The 17,380-nt window shown below is 39.9% G+C and overlaps 1 protein-coding gene across 1 annotated transcript in view; it reads right to left on the reverse strand.

Annotated features, from left to right (window-relative positions):
* The window catches only part of ASAP2 (ArfGAP with SH3 domain, ankyrin repeat and PH domain 2), a 227,684-nt gene that overhangs the window by 80,000 nt on the left and 130,304 nt on the right, over window positions 1-17,380 (reverse strand). The window contains exons 4-7 of the mRNA XM_004373077.2: window positions 14,240-14,314; window positions 12,551-12,600; window positions 9,530-9,659; window positions 4,207-4,292 (exon numbers count right to left, since the gene is read on the reverse strand). Coding sequence (XP_004373134.1) covers window positions 4,207-4,292; window positions 9,530-9,659; window positions 12,551-12,600; window positions 14,240-14,314 — 341 coding nt within the window. The remainder of the gene's footprint in view (window positions 1-4,206; window positions 4,293-9,529; window positions 9,660-12,550; window positions 12,601-14,239; window positions 14,315-17,380) is intronic.

Below are 17,380 nucleotides of genomic sequence, written 5' to 3' on the forward strand. Positions count from 1 at the left end.
TTTAGGCCAGTAAATCTGGTCTTTTTTTTGTGAGTTAGAATTTTGTTCTACATCCTTCTCCAGCTCTGTCCAGAATCCTCTGTTGTGATCCCGGTCAGAGCAGTCAGTGGTGGTAGCTGGGCACCATCTAGCTGTACTGGACTCAGTATGGTGGGGGCCTTGGTAGCTGTGGTCCATTAGTCCTTCAGACTAATCTTTTCCTTGTATCCTGTTCTCTTCACTCTCCCTTGCTCCCGAAAGGATGAGACCAGTGGAGTATCTTAGATGGCTGCTCACAGGCTTTTAAGACCCCAGACACTACTCAACAAGGTAGAATGTAGAACATGGCCTTTATAAACTGTGTTATGCCAATTGAGCTAGGTGTTCCCCGAGATCATGGTCCCCACAGCCCTCCGCCCAGCAATTCAGTCCCTCAGGGAGTCTGGTGGTGTCTATGGAGCTTCCATGACCTTTCTTTGTACAAGCTGTGCTGTAAACCTAATGACTTTTGAGATATAAAAGGCAGACTAGACACAGAGAGAAGCAAGCACAAATGGGGGAAAGACAGATGAAATGCCATGTGGAGATCGCCAAGGACTATGGAACTACCAGGGCTACAGAAGCTAAGTATCTTCCTCCGGAGCTGACAGAGAACCTTCCCCCAGAGCCAGGATTTGGATTTCTAGCCTTCGGAAGTGTGAGAAAATACGTTTCTATTCTTGAAAACCACCCACCTGTAGTATTTCTGTTACAGCGGCACTAAGAAACTAAGACGACAATTACTAAAGATTTTTACAGCGTATGTTTGTGTTTAGGAGCCCTGGAGGCACAGTGGTTAAAGCACTTGGCTGCTAACCGAAAGGTCAGTGGATGGAGCCCACCAGCCACTCCGAGGGAGAAAGATGTGGCAGTCTACTTCTGTAAAGACTGACAGCCTCGGAAACCCTATGGGGCAGTTCTACTCTGTCCTATAGAGTCACTATGAGTTGGAATTGACTCGACAGCAGTTTTTTTTCCTAAATAAATTTTTTATTGTGCATTAGGAGAAAGTTTACAGAGCAAATTTTCCATTTGACAGTTTGTACACAAAGCGGTCCATGACATTGGTTCCATTCCCCACAATGTGCCTGCCCTCCCCTCATTTCTGTCCTAGGTTCCCCATTTCCTTTCGTCCTGAATTGCTACCCTTCCTGCCTTCTCATCTTTGCTTTTGGGCAAATATCATCCTTTTGACTTTGTATAACAGATAAGTCCTAAGGAACATGTTCCTCTTGGGTGTTGTTTATTTTATGAGCTTGTCTATGGTTTGGCTGGAAAGGCAGTCTTCGGTAATGGCTTCAGTTCTATTTCGGAAGGGTGTCTTAGGGCCGTTGTCTCGGGGGTTCCTCCAGTCTCTATTAGACCAGTGAGTCTGGTCTTTTTTGTGAATTTGATTTTTTATACTGTAATTTTTCTCCCATTTTGTCCAGGACCTTCTGTTATGATCCCAGTCACAGCAGTCAGTAGTGGTAGCTGGGCACCATCTAGTTCTTCTAGTCTCGGGGTCATGTAGACTGTGCTTCATGTGGTCCAGTAGTCCTCTGGACTAACTGCTCCCTTGGGTCTTTGGTTTTCTTAATTCTCTTTTGCTCCGGATGGTAAGAAACCAATAGTTATATCTTAGATGGCCACTTGCAAGCTTTTAAGACCTCAGACGGTACTCACCAAAGTAGGATGCAGAATTTTTTATGTACTGTTGTGCCAATTGATGTAGATGTTTCCCAGGTTTATGGTCCTTCACCTTCAAGCCTAGGAGCTTTGTCCCACAAGGTGTTTGGTTATGTGTAAGAAGTTGCCCTGACTGTGGCCTTGCATGCTCTACTGTCTCTATTGATATATAAGCATCACCTACAGTTATGTATGTAGAAATATCCACCACCAAACCTATATCTGCAAATTGGTGTGTTCTCTTATACCCTCCCACACCTTGTCATATCCATCTAGCTATGCGTTCTTTCTTAAATTAGTGTTTGTTAATATTACTGTTGCAGGATTCTCTATTGCTATAGAAATTATGGTTGTTGTTCTTTGTTCTTGTGTTTCTCTCAGCGTCCTCCCAGGCCTTGGTCATGTTTTGCTGACTTTTCCCATATTGTGTATTGCCTTTCCCTTCACTAAAGTTAACATGTATCTTCTATCTATTTGGTAACTGCTACTTTCCCATCCCTGGTAATCATCAAAGTTGTTTTTTTCTTTCCTTCCCTGTGTAAACCTTTTCTCGTCTTCTTTTATAATAGTGGTCTCATACAACATTTGTCCTTTTGTGATTGACTTATTTCACTCAGCAAAATGTCCTACAAATTCAGCCATGTTGTGAGATGTTTCACCGAGTTGTAACTATTCTTTATCATTGTGTAGTATTCCATTGTGTGTATGTACCACAGTTTGCTGATTCATTCATCTGCTGATGGGTACTTAGGTTGTTTCCATCTTTTTGCTACTGTGAATATGTTACAATGAACATAGGCGTGCATATGTCTATGTGTGTCACAGCTCTTATTTCTTTAGGGTATACATCTAGGAGTGGGATTGCTCGATCATATAGTATTTCTATTTCTAAGATTGCTCGATCATATAGTATTTCTATTTCTGATTTTTTTGAGGAAGCGCCATACTGTTTTCCCAAGTGGTTGTACCATTTTACATTCCAACCAGCAGTGTAGAAGAGTTCCAATCTCTCCACAACCTCTCCGACATTTGTTGTTTTCTTTTTTTTTTATTAGTGCCAGTAATGTTGGGGTGAGATGGTATCTCATTTGTAGTTTTGATCTGCGTATCTTCAATGGCTGGAGCCCTGGCAGCAAAATGGTTAAGACTTTGGCTCCTAACCAAAAGGCTGGCAGTTCGAATCCACCAGCTGCTCCTTGGAAACCCTATGGGGCAGTTTTACTCTGTCCTATAGGGTTGCTAGGAGTTGGAATTGACTCAACTGCAACGGGTTTCGTTTTTTTTTTGTTTGTTTAATGGCTAATGATCCTGAGCATTTCCTCATGTGTTTGTTAGCCATCTGAATGTCTTCTTTGGTAAAGTGTCTGTTCATATCCTTTGCCCATTTTTTAATTGGGTTGTTTGTCTTTTTGTTGCTAAGGTGTTGAAGTTTTCTACAGATTTTAGAGATTAGACCATTGTCAGATTAGTTGTAGCCAAAAACTTTTTCCCAGTCTATAGGTTCTGTTTTTACTCTTTTGGTGCAGTCTTTTGATAAGCATAATTTTTAGGAGCTCCCAGTTATCTAGCTTATATTCTCGTGTTTGTGCATTGTTAGTTATGGATTCTATTTATGCCACGTATTAGGGCTCCTATTTTTTTCCTATTTTTTCTTCCATGATCTTTATCGTTTTAGGTTTTATATTTAGGTCTTTGATCCATTTTGAATTAGTTTTTTGTATGGTGTGAGGTATGGGTTCTGTTTCTTTTTTTCACAGATGGACATCCAGTTTTGCCAGCACCATTTTTTAAAAACACGGTCTTTTCCCCATTTGATGAACTTTGGTCCTTTGCCAAAGATCAGCTGACCACAGGTGGATAGATTTACATCTGGGTTCTCAATTTTGTTACACTGGTCTATGTGTCTATTGTTGTACCAGTACCAGGCTGTTTTGACTATCATAGCTGTATAGTAAGCTCTGAGATCAGGTAGTGTGAGGTCTCCTACTTTGTTCTTTTTCTTCAATAATGCTTTGCTTATCTAGGGCCTCTTTCTTGGGTTTGGTTTTTTACGTTTATTTTTTAACTGAGATATAATTCTCATGCCATAAAATTCACCCTTTTAAAGTGTACAAATCAGTGCTGTTTAGTATATTCACGAAATTGCAAAACCATTATCACTCTCTAATTCCAGAATACTTTCATCACCCCAGGAAAAACCCTTGCACACATTAGCAATCACTCCCACTCCCTCCTCTCTGCAACCCCTGGCAACCACTGATGTACTTTCTGTCCCTAAGGACTTGCCTATCCTGAGACTTTCACATAAATGAAATCACACAGTACATGGTCCTTTGTGCCTGGCTTCTTTCACTGAGCATAATGCTTTCAAGGTTTGTCCACGTTATAGCATGTATCAGAACTTCACCCCTTTTACTATAGATTTTTATTTTCTGTAATAAAATACTATAGCTCTCCTAGAAGTTGCCATAAAGAGAAAAACATTTAAAATAAGATCATAAGAAAGAAAGAAAAACTTACTTGCACTGAGCATGAAAATATTTGATCAGATTCTGAAGTAAATCCACTCCCTTCTTGATCTTAATTTCATTGACCTTCAGCAGATACTGTTAAAAGATAAAAATAAAAAAGGAAATGTCACAGAAATAAGCAGAATATGAGCTTCTGAGGACAGAGGTTATCTCTTTTACCTCTTTGACATCTTTTAAAGTGGGTAGAACTCATGGCAGATGCTTAATAAATATTTTTGAATGCCGTAGCTAAAATGTTTCTTTTTATCTGGTGCTACATGAATTACCTGATGTCAGGTTCTTAAATGTTTATGTGCCAAGAACTCCTAGTAATAAAACATTTTATGTTACGCTACTAGACAAAATTTTTATTCTAGCTGCATGGAATAAGGAATGAGAATGGCTAGAATGAATGGGATTTCTAACCATCTGGAATACTCTTGTTCACACACGTCTGTCCCAGTTTCCTTTCTTTAGGCAGATCACTGTCTAGAATATGAACTGCTAATCTCTTGTGGTTGAGACCTGTCATCATGTCTCTAATTCCAAGACATGTAAATTCCTAATCCCCCTACATGTTTAAAAAAAAAAAAATGTGATGGTGATAAAGCTGAATTTTAAATTAAAATGAATTAAAATCATTTTTACTTGGAGAATGCATTAACTATGACATAAGGAGACCTTGAGGATCTACAAAACCAGTATCTGAAAATATATTCGTTCTTTCCTCAAGATTTATAGGAACAGGCACTTCATAAATTCCCTATTCCCTCGACTGTTAGAGCAACAGGATGTGGTATAAAGAACCCGGAGAACACCTCTGAGACTTACTGAACACCCCGGAAAAGCCAATGAACCATGGTGAGCCCCACAGCCTTCTCGTGTGAAAAACAAGCGAGCTCCCAGGTTTGTTGAGCAGTCTGACAAAGAGCCCAGGTTTGTTGAACAGTCTGACAGAGAGATGGGAAATGCTCTGAAACTGTAGCCTACAAAGTTTCTCTTTGCCTGTAACCTCCTCCTTTCTGACATTTATTCATTGCTGGTTAATAAGATGTTTGGTAAGGTATCAAAATTTAAAATGTATGTACCTTTGAGAGGCCCAGCGGAGCAGTGGTTAAGCACTTGGCTGCTAACTGAAAGGTCGGTAATTCAAGCCCATTAGCTGCTCCGAGGGAGAAAGATGTGGCAGTCTGCTTCCATAAAGATTATAGTCTAGGAGACTCTGCGAGGCAGTTCTACTCCATCCTATAGAGTCACCATGAATCAGAATCAACTTGACGGCCACAGGTTTGGTTTTTGGTTTTGTACCCTTTGACCTAGATATTCTATTTACAGGTACTTACTCTAAGGAGATAATCCTAACAGTTTACAAAAAAGAACAGAAAAAAAAGTTCACTACAGTCCTGCCTGTAAAAGTGAAAAATGGCAATAGCCCAAATGCAATGAATGGGAAATTAAAGTCTGGAGCATCCCATACCAATAAGAAAAAAAAGAAAAATACTATGCAGCCATTCAGCCAATAAAGCAGAGACTTTCTGACACGGGAAGATGCCCGTGTCATACAAAAACCAAAAACCAAACCCGTTGCCGGAGTCAATTCCAACTCACAGTGACCCTACAGGACAGAAGAGAACTGCCCCATAGGGTTTCCAAGGAGTGGCTGGTGGATTCGAATAGCCGACGGAACTGCCAACCTTTGGCTAGCAGCCGAATGCCAAACGACTATGCCACCAGGGCTCCATGTCATATTAGAGCGTGACAACAATCAAGTTACAAAACATCAGCAGAGAATGAGCCTCTTATGCAAATTATTTTTATGTATGTATGTACTGGGATATATAAAACACGTTCAGCTACATGTCAAAGTGGTTACTTTATCGTAAGTAAAAGTTGGGGTGATTTTAAATTTCTTTTTTATATTGTTTGACATTGACCAATTTTCTGGAACAAAAATTATAATGATAATCATTTTTATAATCTTTAAAAAGTAAGATAGGATTTCTCACACCTTCTTCACTCACAGAAGATCTGTATTACCTATGTAACATACCCAATTTCTTTTTACATTCATTTTGAAGAAAAGGTTCCACAGCTTTAAAATAAAAGCCTGGAAACCACTCTGCTAGACCAGATCATGCCCAACTAAAATTTTAAACACAGAAACAACATCAAGCATTTACAAAGCTTGAGAAACTCCAGTTTGAGGAAAAGGTTAAACAATTTTAAAATGATTTTAACTCAGCCAATATAATTCTCTTTCGGATGTTGCATTCTCAGATAACTGCTTTTCAAATGCTCTTTCCTTGGAAAGCCCTTTACAGCTCATGTCTATTTCACCAACTTCTACATCCTTCAAGACAATCCAACATCAATGTCTCCTCTGGAAACCCACCAAACTCCAAGTAACTGTTAGTTAAGCCCACCCCTGCTTCTCTTACTGCACTGGAATTACCTGTGTGCTGTGATTCCCCACTAATGTGTCAGCTATGTGGAGGCAGGGACCCTGCTGATGTGGGCACAGACTAGAGCCCAACTGTCACCTCTGGAATAGTTCAACAATGACTTAAGTATATTACTTACAGGCATCATCTACAGTGTATTTCCAATAAAATAAACTGTTTACCAGTCCACACAGTCCATTCACCTAGACCCAGAACAGGAAAAGTAACCAGGGTAAGGTGCCTACCACGGAAAGCAACGACAGAGCTGGGTGTGCAGGACTCAGTGCTCCTCGCTGTACAGCTCTACTGATAAGAGGCTGATTGCATTTCAAAATTCTGTGCATTTTAAACAGTCTTGCAGAGTTTAGGTAAATATGTATCTTATTTACTAGCCAAAAGGAGAGTACAACCTAAACATACATACACACACCCTTTTCAAATTCATTATCTGTAAAACACTTTACAAATGAAAACAATACCTTGTGTTTGAATAAGGCAACGCAGTTCACTAATCCCTATCTCATACTGTCTTAGTTGATTGTTCAAACACTTAGTGAAATAGGCCAGGCAGGTATTATTATATATGATGTCATCTATAAAACTTGTGTATAAAAACATCCACTTTCCTAGCTGTCTATAACAATGCTTTTGAGCTTAGTTAACTGTCTAAACGTTCACTTAATGCAAAGCACAGGCAGAAAAGAGGAACAAAAAAGACGTGAGGCGTAGAAAAACAAAAAATAAAATACGAGATGTAAATCCAACTATTACCAACAATAATGTGAATAGATTAAACGATCTAATCAAAAGACAAATAGTCATACTGGATTCAAAAAAAAAAATACACGATCCAACTCTATGCTGTCTACAGAAGACACGTTTTAGATTAAAAGATAAAAATAAAGTAAAAAGATGAAAACAGATTTATCATGCAAACAACACCACAAGAAAGCTGGGGTGGCTATATTAATATCAGACAAAACAGACTTTAAAACTTTCTATTACCATCCCATAGCCCTGGCGGCAGAGTGGTTAAGAGCTCAGCTGCTAACCAAAAGGTAAGCATTTCAAATCCACCAGCCACTCCTTGGAAACCCTAGGGGGCAGTTATACTCTGTCCTGTAGGGTCACTATGAGTCGGCAGCGGGTTTACTGCCATCTGGAACCCTGGAACTGATTCTCCTCTTCTGACCACATAAGAGTTTTTATAGTTAAAAACTCATTTAAATATATTTCTAAAATATGTATTTATAAAGGCTAACCTCCTGCTGCAGTTAACAAACAAAGACGTAAAAATCAAACAGAACTGCCTTTTGGATTAGCTTTGCTGTTAACGGCTTAAAGGGATTCAAGAGCTGGTTGAAGCCAGTTTCAATACCTGCCACAAATAACATCCACACATTTTGTAAATTTAAAAAAGTTTGCATTGCTCTAAGAGGGAACACACCTTCCAAGAAAAGGTGCTTCCCGGCACTGCCAAGAGGAATGAAGCCTCAGGCAGAGGCGTGAGCTGTTCCCACAGGCTAATTTTACAAAGGGACCCACAAGTAAGGCATGTAAAGGCTGAGAGCAGAAAGAAGCCTTTGAGATTTGGATGTATGGTCTCTGGTATTCTGCCACCCTGTGCCTGCAGCGGAAATACGCTCTGAGTGTCTGTCCTGCCATTTCCCCCACCCCAAAGCAAGGGCTCAGGTGCATAGAGGCAGCAGAGCAAAGAGTGCCCAGGGGCACCGGGACTCTTGACCTTGATGGCATCCTCACAACTGAGCAAGTGAAATCAGGGTGGAAACATTTCAAAAAGACAGGCAGCGCCTCCCATAATATGATCTCATGCACTTAAACCGAGAATTACATGGACTGTCATCTCTCAGGCTGGATTTTTTCCAGCTGGCTTCTCATTCCCCATCCCCAGGTCACTGACTCTGTTGGTACAATAGAACTCAAGACACCTCATAAAAAAACACCTAAGGCCCTGGTACCACCACCAACTGCTCTGACGGGATCACAACAGAGGATCCCAGACAGAGAGAGAAAAATGTAGAACAAAATTCTAACTCAAAAAAAAAAAAAAAAAAAAAAAAAAAACCAGACTTACAGGTCTGACAGAGACTGGAGAAACCTCAAGAGTATAGCCCCCGGATACCTTTTAACTCAGTACTGAAGTCACTCCTGAGGTTCACTCATCCGCCAAGCCAAAGATTAGCCCGTAAAACAAACAATAATATACGTATCTAAACCACATATATGATACTAAATGTGCACACCAGCCCAGGGGCAAGGATGAGAAGGCAGGAGGGGACAGGAAAGCTGGACGAATGGAAGCGGGGAACCCAAGGTCAAGAAGGGGAGAGTGTTGACGCATCATAGGATTGGTAACCAATGTCACAAAACAACGTGTATTAACTGTTTAATGAGAAACTAATTTGCTCTGTAAACTTTCACCTAAAGCACAATAAATAAAAAAAATTACTATTATATTATTCCTACCCACCCCCCCCCCCCCCCCAAAAAAAAAACACACCTAAGGAGTATTTTTAGCTAAGTTCCAGTGAGAAGACATGAGTTTGAGTGTGTTTGTATATATGGTCAGAAAGGACACCCTTTAGGTTTACTTTGTTTCTCTATCTTTAACAAAAAGTTGGTGTTAGACTAACGTAATTTCAGTCTCCAGAAGACTAGGGTTCCCCTAGTAAAATAAAATGTCAACAGGGAGACAAATGGGGTCTGGTAATAAATTTGTTGTTTTCTTTGAAATGACCACTAAGAGTTGGAAGACAAGCGCTTACTGACGCTTACATATCCTTTTATTCCCTCGGCACGATTTCACGTGCAGGTGACAGCAGACTGCCTTGCCATCTTGGCTTGGAGTGCCTGTATCTCCCAGCATCTCACCTCGCACATCTGTAGCTGGAAGAATCGCCTCTCCTTTTCCATCTCTTCAGCAATTTCGGCCCCACTTATTTCGGTCCGGATCATCCCATGGAGCTTGGCATGTTCCTTCTTCTCCTTTTCTATCTTGGTTCTAAGTGTGAAAAGAGCAAGAACACATCAAGATGCCTCGTGGCAGAGCCTTCCAGACTGGATGGCGGAGAAGCCACGCTACTGCCCACCCTGCTGAGACAAACGCTCACCGTGCACTTTCAGTCAGGACACCCTCTTAGATTACTTGAAAGGAAAATGTATTGAGTCATAAGAATATCAAAGTTGGTCTTTGTACTACTTATTCAACAAATACTTGCGAAGCACTGGTACTTTGTCCCATACTCTGAGCCAGCAGGGTTTCCCTGGGGTCAGAGGAGGTAGCATGCCTTAAAAGTTTCTTTCAGCAATAACGTTCTGAGTCTGTCCACCCTTTGAAGAGTCAGAAGAGAATCGTTTGGCCAATAACTATTCCATCCCTACTATTTCTCTTCTCATACTTCTTCCCTATTCTTCTTTCTTCACTTCCTCCCTCTCCTCACTTAGGGAAGGCATGCCAGTTCTCCTGCCTTGACCTAAAACAGTGCTCATCACTTTAGGAGAAGAAAACAAACCACCTTTTCATTTTTAAAACTTCGTTCTCCACGTTGTACTACAAAAATGTCAAGTGTACTATTCAGCATATAAACTGACCAGCTGGAACATGTCCAAAGAAGAGTGACTAGGGTGAGAAGGACCCACGAAATCCTATCAGGTAACAAGGGTTTGTAATAACTGAATTTTTATTCTGGAGAAAAAAGGACTAAACAAAAACGATAGAAAGCACTCAAAAATATGAAGGGCTGCCATGAAGGGCGGGGAGCAGACATTTTCTCCAGCGCCTCAAGGTAGACACTAGAAGACGTAAGGCAGCATTTTCTTAAAAGGTTGTTCAACAATGAAATGGGCATTTTTGGGTTCCAGAGAGTTCCCTATCATGGGGGCGGGGTGTTTAAGAAGAAGCAAGAAATGTAGTTTCTAAGCTTTGTTTCTTTAGCTTGGAGCACAGCGCTGGGCACAGAGTAGGTACTCAACAATCTGAATGAGTACGTGAGTAAATAATATAAATAAACAACTGACTGTTTCATGGGGATGTTGGTAAATGAACTCATGCATCAGGGATGAAATGGGACTGGAGGGCCTGTGAGATCCTGGGGACTGTAATTATACAACTCTGAGGTTCCCCCTGGTACCACTTCGAAGGGACTAAGACATGGTCCAGACATTGGTAATTTCTCTTAATAATCAGGTATGGAAATAAAGATGTCTTCAACATTTGTTACATATCATAAAGCCTCTTGGGATAAATGAATCTCACACATTAATGGGTAAAAAATTACTTCCTTTTTTATCCTAGAATTACTCCAAGTTTTAAAGAGTGCTACTTCTTGACTCTAAAATTCTGGGATTTTGTGAGTAATTTCTTCCCTGTCCTATCTATGCGTATCTAAATTTTACAGAACATGATCTCGTTCCCTCTTCAAACTTTTTCTTTTCGGAAACAGAGGACTCTCGTAGGCAATCTTCTTCAGAAACCCGTTTACGCCCTTGGTCCCGTAAATGGACAGAATCATTTCATTTAAGGCACTTGAGGGTGATGTGAGAACAGCTGAAGGGAAATCAGGAAACCCACTTCCTAGCCCTACCTCAATTATTCTCTTGTTTGACCAGCAGCAAACCACCTCGTCTTGGTTTCCCATTTGTAAAGCTGGGATGGTGATCCTTCTATATATTTCACTCAGTTGTTACACAGATAAAGGATGGAAAAGGTCTAGACATAGTAGGTTTGGAGCCTCTCTGGGCTGACAGACCTTGAAGGTATTCTAGTTTAACACCATCTGTGCTTATATATGAATGTATACCATTAAGGAAACTCCAGAACTCAGGGATCCAAGCAACTTCAGGTATAGAAATTTAAGATTTCCATGGATGGAAGGAGGATCAAAGGTTTAGTATTACTTGCTTTGAGCTTTGTGACCCTTTGCCACTGAAAAGATAAACAAGGCTGGTTAAAAAAAATTTAATTAATTAATTAAAAAAAAAAACCTCAAGTAAATACTTGTAGTTACAACTGAAATGACTTTCCTTAACATCTCTCATTTTACCAGATGGCTTCATATGAAAGTTTCTATTTCCACTCAGATAATTCTACACTATTAGCCTATGCACAACAATTACAAAGTAAACATGAGGCTTTTAAAAATATTTTCTATTTCTCAAGTATTTAAAATAATTGAAACCATTATTCCCCACAAGCCCTAGCTCAGTTCTAGCTAGCTCAATCCTGTCCATTCCAGGAATGAGAAATTATAAGCAGAAATGTTAAAACAACTGCCTGAAGTCAACCAGTAACAGTCTGGTCTTCAGTGGAAATTGTGGTACATATCTAAGAATCAACTAACCCATTCTTCATGTTCTTTTTTGGCAAATGAAGCAATCACACAAAGCTGCAGGAGACTGGTGTTCCAACAATTTCTCTTTTCTCTAAAACCAAGGGGACTGATGTTGCAGAGAAACACAGACACAAAGCTAAAAAGCAGATGGTTTTCACAAATCACCAAGAAGATAAAGTCCAAAAACGATGCTGCTGGCATAAGCGGTGATAAAATGGGGGAAAGTGTTTTTAAAAAATGAAAAGGAAAGAAACACCTCCTGAGAGAAATCAGCCTTACCTTTCCTGAACTTCCTTCAATTACCTTTCCTCAAAATAACGTTCTATAATCACTGTGACATAATGGAAAAGGGACACGGGAAACTTGTTTAAAGAATATAATTGAATCTGGACAACAAACTTGGGAAGCATTTGGCATCATAACAAACCATGGCAACATGGTTTTAGATAAATTCTTTCTTGGATTAAGGTTTATTCAGACAATACTGTTAAGTAATAAAAGCAGGATTTAAAATTGAAATCTCAAATTACCTACACTTATTTTTAAAAATGAAAACACTCACATTTTTGTTTCATAGTCCTTCCATGCTTTATCAAAAGGTTTTTTCAGATCCTGTAAACAGAGAGGCATACATTAAACATGATTAATCATTAACTGCTATGCAAGATAAACTTACTTATCCCTAGACTAGCCCTTAAAGGAACATTAATATCTGTAATAAATGATGTCTGTGATCCCATGAAGAGTAAAGAACTTAGCCTAGGATTTTAACTCGACTACTGGTAGCATTTTCTTTCCTCTCTTTTTTTCCCTTGAAAATTTTTTTTTTATTATACAATATATCAAATGCATGTAAAAGTAGAGAATCATATAAGGTACCCATCATGCAAATATAATTTAACCATTAACTCATGGCTCATCTTGTTTTTACCTATACCCTATCCTCTGCACTAGGATTATTCTGAAATTAAAGCCAGAAAGACGTAACATTCAATCTACATATATTTCAGTGTATCTTTCTAAAAGAAAGGGACTCTGACTTTTTCTATTAATAATATGAATCTCCCCAACAAATATATCCTGATTTGGGTTCCAAAAATAAGAACATAAAAGTCATCCACATCCTCCTGGGGTTCCCCTATGCCGTTCTTTATTTGGTACTTAAGGTCTCATACTCTCTGATAAAGTCTGGCTCAAAAAATTACTAAGCCACTAGTAATTCAATAAAATGGTTCCCACCTATTTATGCTCCCTTCAACAGGGTTCTTTTGGAAGACAGAAACCATTTTCTTCTTATCTTCTATTCATTATTTTTTTGGGGGGTGGGGTGGGGCTCTTCACTGACCTTATGACAAGTCTAAGCTTCACAGCCTGGCATATAAGGTTCTCCATGAACTGGCCCCATCCCACATCCTAAGCCTCATCTCCCACTACTGGCACCTCTCCTAACTCACTCCTTGAAGCTACGCTAAAAGCTTGATACATCAGCACTGATTCACGCTTCCATATATTTGCATATGTTTTCCCCACTACTGAGAATGCCCTTTCCTCGTGTTTTTTCTGGTGAATTTAGCTGACATGTCCTCCGGAGCCCCACTGATGCTCAGTGTCTTAGCAGCTCCCTGGGCATAGCTTTCTCCTAGTACACTCTATAAAGGAGCCGCCGAGGCCTCTGCAGAGATCCCCGAGACTGGCCGGGCTGGGCATCCAGACATGCCCAGATATGATCCTGCCCTAGACAGTAATCATGTCAGATCCAATAAAAGAATGGGTCTCCTAAGAACTCAGACACAATCATCTCCCTTTCACAGCTCACATCTGTTTGTGCCAATGATATGCAAAAGCAACTTACTGCTCAGCATACTGTACCCACTCTGCCCAACTGTTACTCATGTACTTGTGAAGCAGTTCACAACTTAAGTGTTTATAAGTAGCAAGCCATTTCCTAACCAACAAATATCCTTTGGAGGACAGAAAAATGAAGTCAGTTCATGCTTTCCTAACACAGATTTTCCCATCAGGAAAATACTTCCTTGCAAGGGTCCTTTTTCTAGTGGTAAACGAGCAACTCACTAGCTCGACAACGAGACCAAGATTACAAATCAAAGGAAATGAGATAGCAAAAAGCCATCCTGTCATTCCAATTAAAATATAATAATATAGGTTGCCTGCCGTGCTAAGCCAATATTACTGTAATTCTACATCATATAAAAAACTGTCATCCAGTGATAATGATTTTTAAATATCATACCCCTTTTACTCCCTTTAGGTCTCCCTTCAGCAAACTGTCCAAAGGGAAGGAGATTATGTTGTTCATATTCTGAATCTAAAAAAACAAACACAAAAAAGCATATTTTCATTCAATTTCCTTTTTAACCTCAAGTAAGGACAACAAGGATGTTAGAGAGAACATTCGATAATAATTAACCTTCACTTAAAACGTGACTGGCACAAGTATGTCTGCCTTCATTCTTACATTCTTTGTAATGATTTTATCTTACAGATGAATATAGAACTAATGAAAAATCTAGATCTGTATCTATTTTCTACAATAATAACCTTCTATTATCAAGCCATGAAGTTTGTGAAAAGACAATCATTACAATGAAGAAAAAAATATTGCCAATGATTAATGAAAGAACCACTTTAAAGAGACTGGAAAAGAAAACAATCACTTCCTACTCTCAATCGCTGCTCCCACCAACATACTGAAGTTGTGCTTTTGGTCAATTTCTCTAGGGCCCACGAACCTCAAAGGACACCCTCCAGCTCCGGTGAGTCTCCCTAGCACTGCCCCTAAAAGTGGGAAGCAAAAGGAAAAACAGATCTGAGGAGACTTCTGTTTCCTGGGAACACATGTAAGTGAATGCTGAGTGAGAAAGAGAAAATAAATGGTGTGTGTGCTTGTGTGTGTGCGTGTTACTGGGGAAAGGAGCTAAATCAGAAAAGGAGGGGCACCTTTGTTCTTCTCCAGTAAGAAAGAAGACAAGAGACTGGTGACTTAACAAACTGTCACCACGGATTAAATAGAGTAGAACCAAAAGGTACGTTCATCCATAGTAATCAAACTCTACTGACAACACTACATCAACACACAGGGCAAGCAGGGACATCCCTGCTGGCAGTTCAATGTGAGCAGACTGAAAGATACAAAGCTCGGTTAGGAAGAAGCTTCAGGCACAGATCCAGTGTTCCGAGCCCTACAAGATTCCCTCTCCAACTAGAAAATAAGCTTAAGGCCTACTTTCTCATTTTCCCAGGCTCAGGCCATTCCCTTAAATCAACGTGAGTGTCAATTAACACTGCGGAGGGCCCTGTGGAATATGTGCCACTGTGGGTTACATGCTCCTAGATTACAGGCCCTTAAGTGGAGATAGAACCAGAATAAGAACTTTGGAATGTTATGTGTTCATTCTTACAACCGAGCAAAAGAAAACTGTCTTTTTTGTGTAATTACCTTGAATAGGAAGATAAAATATAGGTACAATTTTCAAGGCAATATGGGATTGGGATCTGATTTCCAAACATTATTCAGCACATTAAATTTCAAAATGGAGAAACTTACTTGAAAATATTGGTAAGGTATATAATAAGACTACACCAACAACCAATTCTGCCAAATAAATCATCAATTAATAAGTGTCATTTCAGAAATGACTTTTTTGGGTAACTTTTACCTTAGGTTTAAACAACTCAACGTTTATCATGTACCTGGAATTTCTCCAAGGTAGAGTGTAATCTGTTATGACTTGTTAGGAATAGCCTTAAAAGTTAAAATTTAAAATACTAAAAAGATTAGTTTAAGGCGAGGTCTTATGGATGACTGGAAGGAACGCTGACAAATAAAAGACCATGCTGATGAATAGTCTATGACAGCAAAGACACCTGGGTCTCCACTTTAAAACATGAGAGGAACAAACGAGCGGAAGCAATGCAGACCTCTGCCCTGGTTCTTCACATCTAGGGCCACATTTCCATCTACCTGCTAGGAACTCCTGCTGGCAACTAAATGTGTCCAAGCCAGCCCCTCCACCCACCTTCCTCTCCTCCAGGGCTCTATTCCTGTACAGACATACCTGACTATCCTCTGAGTCGCCAAGGCTCCATACCTGACTCATCTTTGACTTCCTTCTCCGGTTAGCTACCACGGAGCCATGCTTCATCCTGGTCAACCAGCTGTCAGGTTTTGATTCTACCTTTGCAGGATCTTCTATAAACATCTTCTCCTTGCCATTCCCACGTCCTGTTCCGCACTGAGGCCCTCACTGCCCCTTTTCTGGCTCCCTGCCATCTGTCTCCTAGTTTCCACTGCTCCAATTCCTCCACAGTTCACTAGGTTTATCTGGGGTCATGGCCCCACCTACTCAAAAACCTTCAACAGACTGCCTACTCATAATAAACACTAAACTTCTTATTCCTGCATTTGAGAACCTCCACAGTCCAACCTGGTCTGCCACTTTTCATCTTTATGTTTGGCCAACTTAAAACTCTTTGCTGTTCCTTGATTCTAACTGAAATGTCTTCCCCATATCCCCACTGTTCAAAGCCTTCCCATCTGTCAGGATTTACCCAGAAGCCACCTACTCAGTTAAGCGTCCCTAACCTCCCCAGCAGGAAGTGATCCCTCTCTCAACAAACTACTCCAATATTTTTCTCTTTCTTTTTTTTCCCCTCTTAAGGCATTTGACAGGCTCTACCCTGCGTTAGTCTTATCAACCTTAGACCATAAATTCTAAAGGACAGCATCCATGTGCTTAATTTTTATATTACCTATAGCACTTAGCACAGGGCTTAGCCCAGAATAGATGCTTGATAAATATTGGTTGAATAAATCAGTATATTTAAATATTTTTCTGAGTGTCTATTACATAAGAGGCAGAGCCCTGGTGGTGCAGTGGTTAAGAGCTTGGCTGTTAACCAAAAGGTCAGCAGTTCAAATCCACCAGCCGCTCCTTGGAAACCCTATGGGGCAGTTTTACTCTGTCCTATAGCGTCACTATGAGTTGGAATTGACTTGATGGCAATGGGTTTGGGTTTTTTTGGTTTTACATAAGAGACAGAATCTAGAGAGTCTTCCAATATAAACTTAGTTCTAGCAACACCTTTAAACCAAACATAATATAGCAAATGCACATAGGAATTCATTAATTCATTCATCATATATTTACTGAGTACCTGTTTTGCAGACAGCAACAAGCTGGCCACAAAGGTAAACAAAACATGATGCCTGCTCTCTCGGAAGAATTAAAATTGTAACCAATAATTAAACAAAAAGTCTAAGATACATCATATGGCATCATAGTTTACATTGTACACATATCAATGGCTCTTCATGGGAAGAAACAATTACTTTGGCTTTCAGCAGTCATGAAGGCTTTGTAACTAGAGGAGA

The sequence above is a fragment of the Trichechus manatus genome, unplaced genomic scaffold, assembly GCF_000243295.1.
Source record: "Trichechus manatus latirostris isolate Lorelei unplaced genomic scaffold, TriManLat1.0 scaffold00023, whole genome shotgun sequence".
Taxonomy (NCBI): Eukaryota; Metazoa; Chordata; class Mammalia; order Sirenia; family Trichechidae; genus Trichechus; species Trichechus manatus.